Raw genomic sequence first — 17,599 nt, forward strand, 5'->3', positions numbered from 1 at the left:
CCCCTGTATAGGACACACAGCCTGGCCCAAAAAAGTCACACATTGTACTATCCAGATTATGACATTACTCCCACAGGCTTGTACTGGAGGCACTAGGCATGATGGGTAATCACTTCACCTGCCTCTCTTGTCACCCACTGGAATAGGGTCCATGTGGGCTCATCAGACCACATGACCTTTTCCACTGAACCACAGTCCAACCTTTATGCTCTCTACAGATGAAAGCCCTTCTTTCTATTTATCCTCCCTGATCCGTGGTTTTCTGGAGAGGCTTCACAGATGTTTGGTCCCAAATCTTTGAATCCTCTTCACATTCCATGGGCTCCTTCAGTGGCAGCTCCTGCACCTAGTGTGTGCTGTCCTACTATAGAATACACATTCTGTGGCCCATCGATCGATGTTCCATCACAGGAGGGCGTTGTACGGGTTTTCCTCAGCCTTCACAGGCCTGATCTGCGCCAAACTCACCAAATGAATACAACATGCCTGACTATCTACGAGGCCACAGTTTATGTCCGTATTCGAAATGTTGTGAGGTATGCTGGGAGATTTTAGCCTCTGTCTACTTTGAATTCTTCATCCCTGGCCTCCATACTCCATTTTCAGAGGTGGTTCTTCTGCCGTTCATGACATTTCTACTGTTAGCAGATGATGCTACAGTGTGCAGGCTGCAGTTCACTACCGCTGGATGAATGGAAATCCTACTGGACAGGACAAACACTACATGCTCGTCCCTTCATGCCTCACATGTTGGCTCTAATTATTACCTGCACTATGCAGGATTAAATGGTAGTTTATAAATGGACAGTGGTGGCAGACAAGTTCTGCTGATCATGCAATCATATGATGTTACCACGGGTACAATGCCGCTAGTGTGCCAAATTCAAGTTTAAGAAGTTTAACCCTTTCATTTATACTGGTCACTACAGTGGACACTTATTCGACAGCTGTTCTCTTGTATATTCATGGATTTTGTTGTTTTGTTTTTTTTTTTACACATATCTTTATTAAAGTTTTAAGACATTACATATCGTTTCTGACATGAATTGGTAACATTGTGTAGATCTCACCTGAGTGTAATAGTTATAGTTTTCACGCAATTATCAGTAAATGCATGTTTCTTCGCTTCAAAAATTAAATGCATGGAGTCCAGCTGAGTGGACATTTTTGCAACTTCATGAAAAATAGGTTCCTAAGAATTTTTTTTATTAGTATTACTATTTTTTTTAAATGTATGGTTTTTTTTGTTTTTGTTTTTTTTTTTAAACTTTTTTAAAATCTATTTATTTTTCATAAGAAAATTTTCAATCGCATTGTTTTTTTTCATGCCTAAAGAGGAATAAAAACACTCAGGAAAAAAATATCTTGATTAAGGTTCTCATAATTCATGCATGAAAGGGTTAATGCCATATCTGTGCAATGTGTACACAGCAGAAACACAGTGTGAGTAGTGAAATTCTTAATTTGTGGACTCCCTTCACACATCTGAACAACAATTAAATTAGACTGAATTAAGGAATAAACTCAGCTCTAAATATAGAAATAATTAAATAAGTAAAACCAGATCTATGTAATAATAATAATAATAATAATAATAATAATAATAATAATGATAATAATAATGATGGATTAGATTTCTATAGCACTTTTCAAGGCACCCAAAGTGCTTGACATTATTGATCCATTATTCATGTACAAAAGGTATAGTGCGATCAGCTGTTTCAAAATATAATTCTGTTGGGCAAAAATACTGTCAGTGTGAGACATTTGTACGTGTAAACACTGTTTGTATCTGAAACTGAAAATTGCAGATTCTAAAGTTAGTCTGTGATTGAGCAGTCTGATGACCTGTGGGTGGAAACTGCGCTAATGTAATTTGCTAATGCTAATGATAGGTACTGTGTATATTATGATGGGTTAAAACACAGGTGTCAAACATGCGGTCCGGGGGCCAAAACCAGCCCGCGAAAGGGTCCAATCTGACCCCTGGGATGAATTTGTGAAATACAAAAATTACACTGAAGAATTGACTGAATTAACAATAAATGATGTTAAAATCATTTTAGGTCAGACCAATAAAATACTATCATAATAGCCTATAACTAGTGAAAACCATACATTTTCCTCTTTGTTTTAGTGTAAAAAAAAAAAAAAAAAAAACCACAAAAATGTTTACATTTACTGACTAGCCTTTTACAGTAATGTGAATAACCTGAAATGTCTTCAGAGAAGTATGAGGAATTTTAATAATATTCTGTCTGTTATTAAATGTTTTGTGTATTCGTAGATCCACTGTGATCTGTAAGTTGTAATGAACATGTATAAATGATAAACTGAGGCGTAATATTGTTAACATTGGACTTATTTTTCTTCAGAATTTTCAGGTTGTTCATATTTGTTCATGTTATGTTCAAGTACAATTCGTAGATCTAAACATTTTAATTATGGAATTTTACTTTTTTCATTCAAACAGAGAGAAAACTTTGGAGTTGGCATTATTTATCAGTTCTTATCCTATTATTTATATTATTTCACTGGTCCGGCCCACTTTAGATCATATTAGGCTGAATGTGGAACTGAACTCAAATGAGTTTGACTGCCCTGGGTTAAATGCAGAGACTGAATTTTCCCTCTTTGTTCTTTCTCATAGAATGAAACTGTTACCTCCATGCCTGAAGGTGATCTGGTCTGAGTTGTGGTCTCTGGTGGTTGTTTTGTGTTTTATTGTTGTAGCTCTGCTGAAGAAGAACCAGCGCTCCCCTGAAGAGGAGGCGGAGATGGAGGAGCACGCAGCCCTGAGCGTCCTCCACCGGTGGGGAGAGATGAAGGAGTTCCTCCCTGGAGCTGTTCCTCTGGTCCCAGAACACGTGGAGATCCGGTCCCTGCTGAACCAGGACAAACCGGGTCTGCCTCAGGTAACCATGGCAACGACCAAGAAAACAACAACAACAACAACAACCAGCAGCACTACAGTGACAGAAAAAAAACAATGACAAACAACAGCTGACGTGTTCTGATAGTTTTAGAAACATGTATGTATTTTTATTTTTAGTGAGTCTGAATTTGGTTTGTGGAAAAACTAGATGCACATCTGGAATCATGATCCACCACTGTTCTGTAGTTGTTGTTTTTTTATCATATCAAACTTGTTTTTTTAAATAAGAAAACATCATTGGCGTAGAATGGCAAAAAAGAAAATGCAGTCAATAAATCACAGATATAAAGGAGATTAGATCAGAGATAAATGTTGATGAGTTTTTTTTATTTTTATTGAGTCTTTGTTTTGTTTTTTACGATAATTTTGGTGGAAGAAGATCGCATGACATCATATATGATTAACAAAGCCGTTGTTTATTAAAGGCACCACAATTAAATTTAATTCTTGTTTGCTGTGGGCCTATGTTTGCAGTCATGGGAGAGGTAGAAAAGTTGCTATATTGATAAAAAGTAAATGTGAATAAGTGCATTTAACGCAATAACGCATTTTGTGGATCACTGTTTGTCATCATGTATGGAACAATAAGGAAACTCAAACAGATGCTTGAACCAACAAAACAGGAATATTATATGAGAATAAAAACAAATGCTAGATAAAAAATATAGACTGTATCATTCAGACCAAGCACCTCAGGTCGTATGTTACTGTGTGAAATTCTGCTTTTAAGGGAAACACTGAACCATGAGGATGAAGAACCAGCTCTTATGATTCACAGTAGTGATAGTAGCACATGTAAACAGGAATAAACGCACATTTTCTTCTTATTTTGACCAAATTCTGTTAAAATTTCCAATACGTTTGCATGGAAACATGTCTCATCTTATAGAAAGTGAAATCTAATACCTATAAACATCAGCAAATCATCAGCAGTAAATACTGATGAGAATTCAAAGACCAGACAGGGTATGTTTGCAAAGAAATAAACCTGTTCATGTTCGTGTTTGCATGTTGCAGGGCAAGGTTCTAATAGTTTGGATTTTTCATTCTAGTTTAGTTTTATTTAGTTTTGACTTTTTTTTTCTCTAATTCAGTTTTGTTTTAATTAGTTTTTAGAGCAGGTTTGATAGTTTTTATTAGTTTTGTTATTTTCTAAATGCTTAGTTTTAGTTTAGCTGTAGTTCAGTGGTCTCTTTTCTCTTCTTCTCTGTCGTCGTATTCAAATAAATCCAGACAGGACTCTGCTGCTTTCTCCCAATTTTAGTCTGCATGTTTCCAGTAGAGTGGGACCAGAAGACGACTGGAAACCACAAGTGACGAGGACCGCCAAGTGCTGCTAGCTAAAATTGCTAAGCGAAATAAATCGATTTCATATCAATCTGACATCGACAAAGATGAAAACGAAGGGAATTTTATCCATAATTTTATCTGTTTTAGTTAGTTTTGTAAACACACAATACAGTTTCAGTTAGTTAGGTTTTTTTTCTTTTAATTATAGTTTTTATTTATTTCAGTTAACAAAAATGTTCTTTCAGTTCTAGTTTTTGTCATTTTGTTAGTTTTCGTTAACGATAATAACCTTGTTGCAGGGTTACCTTCACATGTGGGTCGACATGTTTCCTACAGACGTCCCAGCTCCGCCTCCTGTTGACATCAAGCCCCGCCTACCTGTGCAGTAGGTCATCATAGTGAAAACAATAGAAAGTAAACTAACAATATCACATATGTGTGTGTGTAATGCTATTTCCTCTTTGACAGGTATGAGCTACGTGTGATCATCTGGAATACAGACGACGTGTTTCTGGATGACGTGAACCCGTTCACCGGTGACCCATCGTCTGACATCTACGTTAAAGGGTCAGACACACATGTTCTGTTCCACTGGGTTACAGTGGGTCCTATAAGGGTTAGCTGAAAAACATGAGCAAGATGGAGAAGCTTAGTTAGGATTTTTAAAAATTTTTTTATTTATCAGATTCAGATTCAGATCACTTTATTTATCCCCAAGGAGCTTTTCAGTTTGCAGACATGGGTCGCAGCAAAGGACAGGACATTAAACACTAGTTCAGTGGTTTCCAACCTTTTTTGGTCTCCTGACCCCATTTTAACGTCACAATTTCTGGCGACCCCAGACATTCAAAACGGAGACTTTTTTGTTTTGTTTTTTGCAGAAATTATTTGTTTTTGATCATGTAATAGTTTGCTATACTCTGTTGGGAGTAAATGTTCATTTTAGAGGACATTTAGTCTGTATAATGTCTATTATTGTGGACGGAGGCAGTAAATCCAGGTGTAGATTACTGCACAAAAAGAGAATTTTATTTTCCTTGGTCAGGATCTGTCCAGTCAGTCCAGCTGTGATTTACAAGGAGGACAATTAATACTGAACAAACAAGAACTGAAACTATGAATTATGAAAGAGCTGCAGCATCTGAAACTGACCACAATGAACATTGACACAGAAACGGAACCCAGTTTGTCATGTCTGTTATGGATTGGGATTGTCTTTCTTAACTCATCATATATTTTTATTAGTAAGTTTTTTTCAAATCTTTATCAATTACTAGAAATTTTAGGTTAACCCATTTGAATTCCAGGTGACCCCATGTGGGGTCCCGACCCCAAGGTTGAAAAACACTGCTTTATTCTCTTGCAATACAGGATTGTAACAGTTACAGAAACACAACATTAATGATCCTGGAAGCTCCACTCAGGAATGTGCACAGCCTCTTTTTGAGTTCAGAGACCCATGATACACGTTAAGATAAAACACCAAACAGACTCTCAGCAACTAATGTTTCTGCAGATACATTCAGCGCACATAACATTATTTGAAGAGTCACACATTAGTCAAATACATTTCAGACCTTCCTATTTTGACTGACATTTTGGTAGGAAGTGTTATACAACAAAAGTATGAAACATGATTCTGTAGAGGTCATGTGTGTGTGTCTGCTCATTAAAGACACACAATCTGAGGGTTTTCACTGTTTTAATCAGGAACCAATTTGTGGCTAAAACTCTGATGCAAAACAAGCACAACTTGCACTTGAGTGCAAACCTTTACAGGTGTGTTCTCTCCAGCATATGGTTTTTGCAAAAAAATGTTGTATTTAGGTGCAAAGAACAAAGCAGATCGCAGGTGGAAATGTTGTACAATTACCAGGACGTGTCCATCCAAACCATAGAGATAACAAAGGATGTGCAGCTCTCACTTTGTTATCGTATTCTGTCATTTCTACTTATAATGTGTTCTTCTGGGTTCTGCTGGTGCAGGTGGATTAAAGGTCTGGAAGGAGAGAAACAGGAGACAGATGTTCACTTTAATTCTCTGACTGGAGAAGGAAATTTCAACTGGAGATTTGTGTTTCGCTTCGACTACCTTCCCACTGAGGTACGCAGACAATGGACTTTAATTCATTTAAATAGATATATTTTTTTGTTACTGTAAAGAAACATTTAATCTACTGTTCCTTAGTCACATCTCATATCACTCTACAGCCCTTGGGGGTGACATGTTTGTGATTCTCCTCTTGTAGAAGGAGGTGGTGTACAAGAAGAAGGAGTCCATCTTTTCTCTGGAGGAGTCGGAGTTCGTCAGCCGGCCGTTCTTACGCTGCAGGTCTGGGATTATGATCGCATCGCTGCAATGACTTCCTGGGTGAGAACGCTGCTGCTCAAATACATATTAGTCACTTCTACAAACGACCAAATGACACGTCAATGATAGTTTGTGACAAGGTTTTTAATAAAAATGACTTTTATTGCAGACTGGTCTCAGTAAATTGTGGTGTATGTCACACCCGTTCTTCTGGCATTTGGTGTGGTATACCTACATATTTTTGACCTTTCGCGTGTTATTCAACGCCATTTGATCATGTGTCAATTTACGCCAAGATCTCCGGTTCACATAACCCTAACCGTAACCCTAACCCTCAGTATGTGGTATTTGACCCATTGATTCAGGTTGGACAGGGGGCCAATAACTATGTGAACATACACGCAGAAAGCTTATAATGTGTACAGGTAACAGGCCATTTAAAAGTGGTGTGTGTATTTACGCGAGTCATGATGTCACATTGTTTATTGCAGAGACGCAACCCACCCTGGCTTTCCACTTTTTGAACTTTTACCCTCTGGCAGACGTTTCCGGACACTAAAGTCCCAGCACAAACCGGTCTAAAAACAGTTTTTATCCCAGGGCCATAATTGCACTGAATTCTGCTGGACATTCATTAATTGTGTGGAATGCTGAATGTTGTCCAGAGCATATGATGATGTTTTATGTGTCTTTTATACTTCTAGTAACACTCTTTTTTATGCTGCTTTTTTTTTTTTTTTTTTTTTTTTTAGATATTTAAGCTGTCAGGGTTTTTCTTTTATATTTTATTTTTTATACTCTTTTCTATGCATTATTTATACTTTTTTTATGGCACCTAGGATGATTGCACTTTTTAAAATTTGTAGTACCTGTACAATGACAATAAAGACATTCTATTCTACATTATATTCTATTATTGACAGATTAAAGACCAACAACATAGAAGTGACTGTGTAATTTAATGACCTTCCTTCCTCAGGTTCCATAGAGCTGCGTCTTTACGACCTGGTTCGTCCAGCAAAGTCTTCTGGTAAATGTACGATTCATATGGCCAAGGACCGAGCAGGACCTCGGGTCTCGATCTTCAGGTCTAAGAAGATGAAGGGATGGTGGCCTCTAACCCGACTGAAGACCGCCGAGGACTTTGAGAGGGAGGAGAAGGAGAAGGAGGAGGCCAAGAAGAAGAAGAAAAAGAAGAAGAAGAAGAAGGACCGGAGGAGTCAGATGAAACCAGAGGACATCCAGTTCACCGACAGCAGCGGGAACACCTTCCTGCTCATGGTAAGAACATCACATTCACATCAAGTCCAGATCAGGTTCGCACTCTGAAAGAGAACTCCAGTCTCAAAGCAGTCTGCCCTTCCAGTTAGTGGATCTGCAGAAGATCAAGTTAATTACATTTTCACGTTTTCTTCTACATCACAGGTGTCAAACATGTGGCCCGGGGGCCAAATCCGGTCCGCCAAAGGGTCCAGTTTGGCCTTTGGGATGAATTTGTGAAATGCAAAAATGACACTAAGAAATCAACAATCCTTTTAGTTCAGGTTCCACATTCAGAACAATTCAATCTCCAGTGGGCAGGACCAGTAAAATACTACCATAATAACACAGAAATAACAACTCCAAATGTTTCTCTTTGTAAATGTAAATATTTTCATGTATTTACACTAAAACAAAGTATAATTTCACAAAAAATGTGAATAACCTGAACAAATATGAACAACTTGAATTGTCTTAATAGAAGTACAATTTGAACAATATTCTGCTGTTATAAATGTTTTGTGTGTTTGTAGATCCACTGTGATCTGTCAGTTATTACGAACGTGTGTGAATGATAAACTGAGGCAGAATATTGTTAAAGTTACACTGATTTTTTCAGTTTGTTCATGTTATTTACATCTTTTGAAAGGATAAATTGCAGATGTAAATCTTTTCATAGTGTAAATTTACTTTTTTCGCTCTAAAACATAGAGAAAAGTTTGGAGGTGACATTATTTATATATTATTGTTATTATTTTACTGGTTCGGCCCACTGCAGATCAGATTTAGCTGAATGTGGAACTGAACTAAAATGGGTTTGACAGCCCTGTTCTACATCATAAAAGATGCTATGCTGTGCTACATGTAATTACCTCCGCCAAGGAACGACGGCGGTTCTGTTTTCTTCGGGGTTTGTTTGTTTGTCTGTTAGCAAGATAACTCAAAAAATTATGGATGGATTTGGATGAAATTTTCCGGAAATGCTGATACTGACACAAGGAATAAATGATTAAATTTTGGTGGTGATGGGGGGGGGGGGGCTGATCTGCCTTGGTGGAGGATTCCAAATAAACCAAACTAGATGAACCACCTCATCTGGTTCCTCTGGATGTGGAGGAGCAGTGGCTTTATGCTGAGCTCCTCCTGGTGGACCGAACTGCAAACTGGAGATTTCATCAGTCTTATAAGTTTTTATGTGACATGCTGTGTGTGTTTTGTGGTGTTTTGTGTGCGTTAGGGGAAGGTGGAGGCGGAGCTTCAGCTGGTGACGCTGGAACAGGCCGAGGCCAACCCAGTCGGTCGAGCTCGAAAGGAGCCGGAGCCTCTGGACAAACCAAAGTAAAACCACAACTATTCATTCACTTAAATTTAACACAGGTCCATGACATACGTGACAAATGAAACAATGGCGTGACCTGATGCGATATAATCATGTTACAACAACAACAAAAGCCAACGAAGACCATTAGATGTTGAAAAGTTTGACATTTTTTAAATGAACCCTTTCATGCATGACGTCCACATTTGTGGACTCATAGTAAGAAACTATATATGCTATTTACATAGAACTACATCACTACATAACTTTCAGGAAACAGTCACATTTTGATCAATTTATTTCAGAAAATAACTGACAAAACGTGAAATCATTTGTCTTAATTCCTAGGAGGAGTTTGTAACAGTACAAGGTTTATAAATGGTAAAAATGGGGGGAAATTGCATCTTCAAACCAACATGGCTATCATCCTGTGGCTAGGTTTGGTTCTAAGAGGCTTTTCTTTTTTGTGTCTGGACCAAATACATGTTGAAATTAAATTCAGTTTAGGTGGAACTCATGCATTGAATGAATCTTTGAAATGACACCACTGAGCCATTTGACCACATTCTGATCCAAAACCCTTAAAATATAAACATAAATTCGTCATTACATGTGCAAAGTTTTGTTTGCTTTTCGATGTTTAGCTCCCTTTCATCAGACAGAAGGTTAGTATTGTGTCCAATTAGATTCCGTGGTGTCAGTCATGTGATGTTTTTGCGTGTCGTCCCTGCAGTCGTCCAACCACGAGCTTCAACTGGTTTGTGAACCCAATGAAGACGTTTGTGTACCTGATTTGGAAGAAGTACAAGAAGTACATTATCGCCCTGGTGATCCTGGCCATCCTCACGCTCTTCCTCGTCCTCATCATCTACACACTACCACAGAACATCTCCTCCCTCATAGTCAAAGGGTGAAGACTACATTACCCAGCATCCTCTGGGGCATCCACACAGCCACGAGAGGATGGAGTAACTGTAAGCCTGCACAGATCTGACCAATCAGCAACATTTCATCATTAACTACATGTTTTACATTTATTGTTGATATATTTTTTTATGTTGTGTTAAATGTTGCACTGAGTCAAGCTGCTAAAGTTAATGTTTATTTAATCACATTTCTGTAAAATCAGTTAATTAATTATCACCTTTTACCAGATGGTTTTTGTTGAGATCATAAGATTAGCATATTTCTTCCACAACAGAATTATTTTGCACAATAACAAGATCTTTCATGAGAAAATATGCTTGTATTTTATAATTATTAAACTGATTAATTCAACATATTAGATAATTTGATCAAACCAAGAATTGCGTCGTGTTTGTTTTTATCTTTGTATTAATCAAAATGTAAGTGATGTATTAAAACTTTATTGAAATATATTCTCAGAAACATGAAAATATTTGCAGTTTTCTTTTTCTTGTACTGTTTTAAGACAGATTTAATGCAGTTACATGCAAATGTTGTCAGAACGTTTAGGCTCTGGATCCTTTAGGTGGAAAACTTCAGCTTTTCATCCATTCTGAAGCTGTAAGAGGACACGGTGAACGAACAACGCTGTGTATGTGTCAGCATAATGTCTCTGCAAACCACAACTACAACCGTTCAATGCACAGAAACCTCATTATTACTGGTACACTGAATATGAAATAAAGGCAGGTTCAAATAATCATATGATGACAGTGATCAGAGACAGTGAACAGTGGTTTCACCTGAAGCTTCTACAAACTGACAGAAAAAACCCTGAACTGATCGACTGTGGCATCTTTGGGAAATGAGGAGTGAATATGATTCTGTTGATTAATTATGATAAGTTTTCCTGGTTTTAAGGTCACGTGGGCTTAGTTTTAAGGTTACTGACCTGGTATTCAGTTAATCTACGATGAGATTAGAGCTGAACCTATTTCATTCCTGTGTTTCGTACAAATATGAGGCCTGAGTCGTGTCCCTGATGCAAAAATCCACAACTGTAAGACTGATGATACTGAACTGTTTCAGTGGATACATATTTGTATACACGTTATTTACAATATGACTTTGATATTTCAGGATATACATGATTAAATACTGCAGTGACCAGTAGAAATATGATCATTTAACTTTAGTGATGGTTGTGCTCTCTTGTCTCTTAAAAATAACTGGTTTATCTCCAAATGATTCAACACAATGATAGTAGTGTAACAGTAGTAGTACTTATAGTAGTACTCAGAGTAGTGGTACACTGTAAAAAAAGGGTTTTGGGGGTTGGTAAATATAAACTATGGAAATCAGTTCCATTTGAACCAACAGTAATAGTTATCCAGTGAAATCTGTTCTGACTGGTTCAGTTCTACCTATGTGTTAACAGTAACAATTGCTGCTTAAAATAATAGAATAAAATCTATCCCATAATATTGTGACATGAGGAGCAGCTGGGGGGAGTTTCCCAGCATGCATTGGGACAAACTAGTTGGGACAGTTTTTATGTGTTTAACAGTGTTCTGAGTTGATAAGAAGTGTTTTTTTTTTATATATAACACAGTTATGGTGGGTTTGACTGTTTATTATTTTTTTGTTGAAAGAATATTTCTGTTGAGTTGCATATTCTTGCACCATGAGCTCAGTTGCTTCTTTGTTTCATTATTCTCTGTAATGGTCTTCCATAGAACAGTGACTAAAAGCAAAATATAAATGTCTGCAAGAGACCAGCAGAGACAGAGAGAGAGAAAAAAATTGAGTGATTTGCTGAATGCATAGAAGAGGAACTGCAACAGAAGTCTTGATCTCATTGCACTACTGTTGATCCAATACACACACACACACCTTAGTATGGATATTATCAATATTTAGATTAATACTCTCTGCTGAAAATTAAGTAGATGAACATATTCCTATTAACAATTGAGAGTTAACCCTTTCATGCACAGTGGTCACTCCAGTGGTCAGTTCTTCTCCAGCTGTTCTCTTTATATTCATGGGTTTTGTTGTTTTAGTTCCATATCAGCCAACACAGTGGACACTAATGCACCATCCAATACACTGCATATCATACCATTACTGTAACTTTGCTGTTCTACATAAACCTGATCTGCAGTAACATGTTTGAGTGTAAAAATTAATTAATTGTAATTCATAGTTGTTGTTTTTTTAACAAAAAAATATTTTTTTTTTTTGCATATTATCTCCATGAAGTGTGTAATAAGTAGTATTACAGTATGTTAAAATGTGAGAAAACATCAGATGAGCAACATTAAAAATGTTTTTATGTCATAGTTTTCACACAATATATCAGTAAATACTTGTTTCTTTGCTTCTAAAATTAAACACATGGTGTCCAGCTGAGTGGACATTTTCGTAACTCCATGAAAAATAGGTTCATAAAAAATTCAACCACATTGTTTTTTTTTTTTCATGCCTAAAGAGGAATAAAAAAAAAACTCAGGAAAAAAATCTTGATTAAGGTTCTCATAATTCATGCATGAAAGGGTTAAATTAATATTAATCACTTTTTAGGAGTAATTTATTGTGTAATCTATTGGGATATGTTAGGTGGATTTGACCTCATTTGTTTTAGTTTGTTACAGCTGTTCAGTTTAGTCACATTTTACTCCAAATATGGGGTCAAATCTACTCCACCAAAATAAGTGGAAATTGTTCCCTGACTTTTATTAAATAGATTTTAAAGGTTTATTTTTACAGTGCAGTTTAGAACAGTGGTGTGTTTACAGGTCGGACTTCCTTTCATTAATCCTTTTTTCTCCTGGACATAAATAATCTGATAAACCCTGGTGCGTTCAGGTTCATTGTTTCTTCTGGTCCTCCTGGTCTCTGTCCGCGTTCAAAGGTGCGCGTCGCCGCGGCGCAGGGCTCCGCCGCGCGCCTCGTGAACGCGTCTGTCCATGCGGTTTGAATAAAGGAGAAAAATCCGAAAAACGCGCCGCGGATGAAAAACCCGGACCCGGACCCGGACCACAAGCGGAGCCACAGAACGGTCCGAGCCGCTCATCCGAACCCGGTGCCGGTGTCCTCGGGTCCGTCCGGGTCTGGGCTCGGCCCCGGGGCTCTTTGTCAGGCTGCGGGGTTGGTGTCCGCGGTGCGTGCGGACCCGGAGCATCTGAGGCTCCGGCATCTGGAGGACCCGGTCCCGGTTCGGTGGACGGAGATGATCCGGCGGACGGGGGCCTGACGGGCGGATGTGGACTTCATCAACCCGGGTCCGGTGGTTTTCCTGCAGGATTTGTTTGTTCTCATTGTTGTGACCATGGACATCCGGTCGGTCCGGGTCTAGGGGTGTACGGATCTGTGCCGGACTGCTTTGTGTGAATCCAGACTCTGTTCTGATCCGGGTCGTGCAGAGCCATGCCGGAGTGTGTGTCCGTGTCGGAGTTCGTGCAGGAGGTCCAGGAGGACTGGAGCTCCCCCACCACCTCCACCTTCACAGCCAACATGAGCAGCTGCAGGAACACCGTCTACCTGCTGGAGGAGGTCAGGACCCGGACCACCTGGGCCACCTGGGCCAGGTGGACCGCACCTGTTTAGGCCAGTCCACCTGGTTCACATGTAGACCGCACCTGTTTAGTCTAGTCTACCTGGGCCATGTGGACCACACCTGTTTGGTCTAGTCCACCTGGGCCATGTAGACCACACCTGTTAGGTCCAGTCCACTTGGGCCATGTGGACCACACCTGTTTAGTCTAGTCCACCTGGGCCATGTAGACCACACCTGTTTGGTCTAGTCCACCTGGGCCATGTGGACCACACCTGTTGGGTCTAGTCCACCTGGGCCATGTGGACCACACCTGTTGGGTCTAGTCCACCTGGGCCATGTGGACCACACCTGTTTAGTCTAGTCCACCTGGGCCATGTGGACCACACCTGTTGGGTCCAGTCCACCTGTGTAACCCCTGTCACCTGCCTTATCATCTAGAGCAGGGGTGTGAAACTCGTTTTAGTTCAGGGGCCACATTTAGCACAATATGATCTGAAGTGGGCCAGAACCAGTAAAATAACATAATAATATAGATTTAAAAAAAATAAATGTAACAACTCCAAACTTTTCATTATGTTTTAAAGTGAAAAAAGCAAAATTTCATCAAGAAAATATTTGCATTTACAAACTATCCTTTAAAGAAAATGTGAAAAACATGAACAAACTAAAATTTATTAAGAAAACTAAGTGCAATTTTAATAATATTATGCCTTTGCGATCTACAAAGGCACAAAATGTTTAATAACAGACATAATATTATAAAAAAAAAAAAATTACTCTTCTCTTAAAACATTTCATATTGTTCATATTCGTTCAGGCAAGGACTGTTTGTAAATGTAAACTTTTTCATGTAATTAAACTTTTTTTTTTTCCTAAAACAAAGAGAAAAATTGAGTTATCATTATTTATAGTTTATTATGATATTATTTTACTGTTCTGACCCGTTTAAGATTGAATTGGGCTGAATTTGGCTCCCAAACTAAAAATAATTGTTAATATTTAAGTGAAATTTTTGCTTTTCATAAATTCATCCCCTGGGCCGGACTGGACCCTTTGGTGGGCCGGTTTTGGCCCCCGGGCCGCATGTTTGACACCCGTGATCTAGAGCTAAAATACTGAGACATTTAAGTCAACAGGTAGATGATGATGGATTTAATTATTTATTTATTTAATTATGTTTTTATTTATTGACACATTTGTATGATTTTAGTTGCAGTCTGACAGTTATGCGTAGGTTGGAGGTGAAAAAAGCCAAACAGGAACACATTAACTGGAGAAATGTTTTTGTCAGTGAAAAAACAGAATTCATCAGTATTTCATGTCAATCACTTTGCGTTGAGGTCAGTAGTTTGCAAAGTAGCTATTGCCATGTTTCCTGTTTTTGAGCCTGAAGTGACCACATTTGGACAAAAGGGGTGGAGCCTGAGGGGTCAGAAGTGAGGTAATGCTAATGCTAAAAATGTCAAACTTCATCAAGCGTTTGTCTCAGTCATTTGGTCTCGTTAGGGCAGCGTGTTACCCACTGCTGCAGTGGAGTCCTATGTCAGGACAAATGGGTTTTATTAATTAGTTTAAAATTCCAGGTAGTGAGCTGTTATACCAACCTGTCAATCAAACTCTGACATGACATGATTAACATGTGGACCACATCAGTCATTAGAGGGTCCAGATAAAGCATATGAGACCAGATTGAGTCCTGAAAAAGAATTATTAGTATTTTAAAAGAATAATTCAGTGTACATCTATGGGAAGCAGGGCTTTTTGGAGCAGCATCTAGTGACCGTCATCAGTGTTACAACTTTAAGATGTTTAACTCCGGCCTCATTCTGGTGCTGAGGTCCTCCCTTTTCCTTAGAATGATGGAAATGTAGCGGACTGGACGGTCAAACCTCTGAAACCCAGCCAACGTCCTCTAACTGTCATAATAAACCTGATCAGGTCATTTCAGATCCTTATAAATGTTAACATACAGTTGTGTTGATAACTACAGAAGAGGATTAGGGCCACTGGAAAAGAAAAAAAAAAAGGTCCAATGTATTTTTTTGTTATTATTCTGAGAAAAAGGTCGAATTCTGACTTTAATTCCAGAATTTTGAATTTTTCTCAGATGAGCAAAAGGTGGGTGAAGGTTATGTTTTGAAACTTGTGTATGTGCAGTTAAAGGAAAAGCCACTGATACCTGTGTCCCTTCCTTTTGTTTATCTAATAGTGAAATAAATGGCTTCCTCCGGAACCCCTCGGATGCGTAAAAAATCACCTAAATCCATCATTCTGTCACCTGCTGTACTCCTGCATGCCATAAAGCAAAAGTGACACTCTCCCTGAATGTCAGAAAAAATTTTCAGAATACTTAGGAAAAAGTCAGAATTCTGACTTTAATCTGGAACCTGACTGTTTTCTCAGAATTCTGACTTTTTTTTTACAGAATAATAATAAAAATATATATTGGACCTTATTTATTTATTTTTTTCCAATGGCTGTAATCCTCTTCTGTAGATAACAGCATAATGTACAAAGACAATAATAACGGCTACCTGAGCTAATTAGCAGACTAGCTGACAGACCTATTAATGCTAACATCAGCTAATGCAGCTTAACTGCTCTGGTTATTGTAACAAATATCCAGTAAACTTCAGGACAGAATCCTCTGATGCTCTTATTAGTGTAAGTCCATAAACAACGATCACTTTTCAGAGAGAAAAATAGATTTTATTCAATAAATTTAGGGCTTACAGCTAAGCTAATGCTAGCTGTCAGTGCTAGCAGTCAGACTGTAATCTATGTATCTGTTATGAGAAAGTCTGCAGGTGACCCAGAGAAGACCAGGATAAGGAGGTCAAGCATAACGCTGCCCCCCCCCCCCCCCCCCCCCCCCCCACTGCCTCCGAGTCAGTGACCTGAAACGTCCTGAAAACACCAAACAGTCAGCCTGTGTTACCGCGGCAACAGATTACAACTCATTAGCATTGACAGCCATCATTGGATGAGGAGGAGGAGGAGAAGGAGGGGGAGGGGAAAGGGGAGGAAGGGGAGTTCATGTTTCCGATGCTGCATTCAAGGCCTTAAGGACAGTGGAGACCTGCTCATTAAACACCCAGCTGTTTGAACTGTTCAGTGGCTGAGGATTGTGGGTATTGTAGTGCTTAGAGCCAGTCATTTACAGCAGGAACAGTCGTTAATGTCCTTATTTAAACAGATGAACAGATACATTGTCTGTGTGTAAAATCTGGTGTATTTACATCGAATTATCATTTTACATCACAAACATTCTTTAAACACATGACCACTAATGTGACTGTGTAAAGCTTATGGAGACAGAAGAGGACCAAAGGACCGGCTGAAGACCAGGTCCAGGTCTGGTTCGGTTTGTCCTGTTTGTTTGTGGAGGAATAAATCTGTGGATGGAAGTGGACCATTTGAATTCAGTCTGTAAAAGCATCGGATTGTTTCAGATGAAGAACGTCAGGTCCTCCAAATGGAATGAAAGAAGAGTGAAAAAAGTAAAAATAACATTTATAATCTCATTTTTTTGGTTGTTACTTTCATAGTCAATGGTTCAGATTTACTTATCAACTGATTTAATTAGAATTTTACTGAAATTTTGAACAGTGTTGGTGCTGGTAGGTGCTTCATAGGTTTCCTTAATACATTAGGTCACAGGTGTCAAACATGTGGCCCGGGGGCCAAATCCAGCCCACCAAAGGGTCCTATCTGGCTCGTAGGATGAATTTGTGAAATGCAAAAATTACATTGAAGATATTAACAATTAGAGTGGCAACCGATTAATCGACTCAAAGTGATCCAAAAAAATCATTCAACCACAGTCCTCCTGAATCACAGCTTTGTTTCCTTCATTTCTCTGCTGTTAAACATTGGTTCCACTGTTGTGTTTCACACGGACACTTATTGTGACGCACAAAGAAGCTTCAATTCAGGAAAACTGCAACAGAATATCTCTCTTCAATCAATTCGAGTCAATTAATTGAATTGTGAATTTTTGCATTCGCTTCAAGTACCTAA

The 17,599-nt window shown here is 38.6% G+C and overlaps 2 protein-coding genes across 2 annotated transcripts in view; both read left to right on the forward strand.

Annotated features, from left to right (window-relative positions):
- fer1l4 (fer-1 like family member 4) overlaps nt 1-10,459 on the forward strand; it is a 50,518-nt gene extending 40,059 nt beyond the window's left edge. Inside the window, 10 exon segments of the mRNA XM_030135532.1 lie at nt 2,734-2,915; nt 4,525-4,610; nt 4,694-4,792; nt 6,212-6,329; nt 6,475-6,529; nt 6,532-6,576; nt 6,579-6,596; nt 7,516-7,817; nt 9,034-9,134; nt 9,848-10,459. Of these exon segments, the coding sequence (XP_029991392.1) occupies nt 2,734-2,915; nt 4,525-4,610; nt 4,694-4,792; nt 6,212-6,329; nt 6,475-6,529; nt 6,532-6,576; nt 6,579-6,596; nt 7,516-7,817; nt 9,034-9,134; nt 9,848-10,028 (1,187 nt within the window). The 3' untranslated portion in view covers nt 10,029-10,459.
- Nucleotides 10,460-12,963: 2,504 nt separating this feature from the next.
- LOC115419453 (arf-GAP with SH3 domain, ANK repeat and PH domain-containing protein 2) overlaps nt 12,964-17,599 on the forward strand; it is a 45,023-nt gene continuing 40,387 nt past the window's right edge. The window contains 1 exon segment of the mRNA XM_075353473.1: nt 12,964-13,575. Coding sequence (XP_075209588.1) covers nt 13,450-13,575 — 126 coding nt within the window. The 5' untranslated portion in view covers nt 12,964-13,449.

The sequence above is a fragment of the Sphaeramia orbicularis genome, chromosome 5 (assembly GCF_902148855.1).
Source record: "Sphaeramia orbicularis chromosome 5, fSphaOr1.1, whole genome shotgun sequence".
Lineage (NCBI taxonomy): Eukaryota > Metazoa > Chordata > Actinopteri > Kurtiformes > Apogonidae > Sphaeramia > Sphaeramia orbicularis.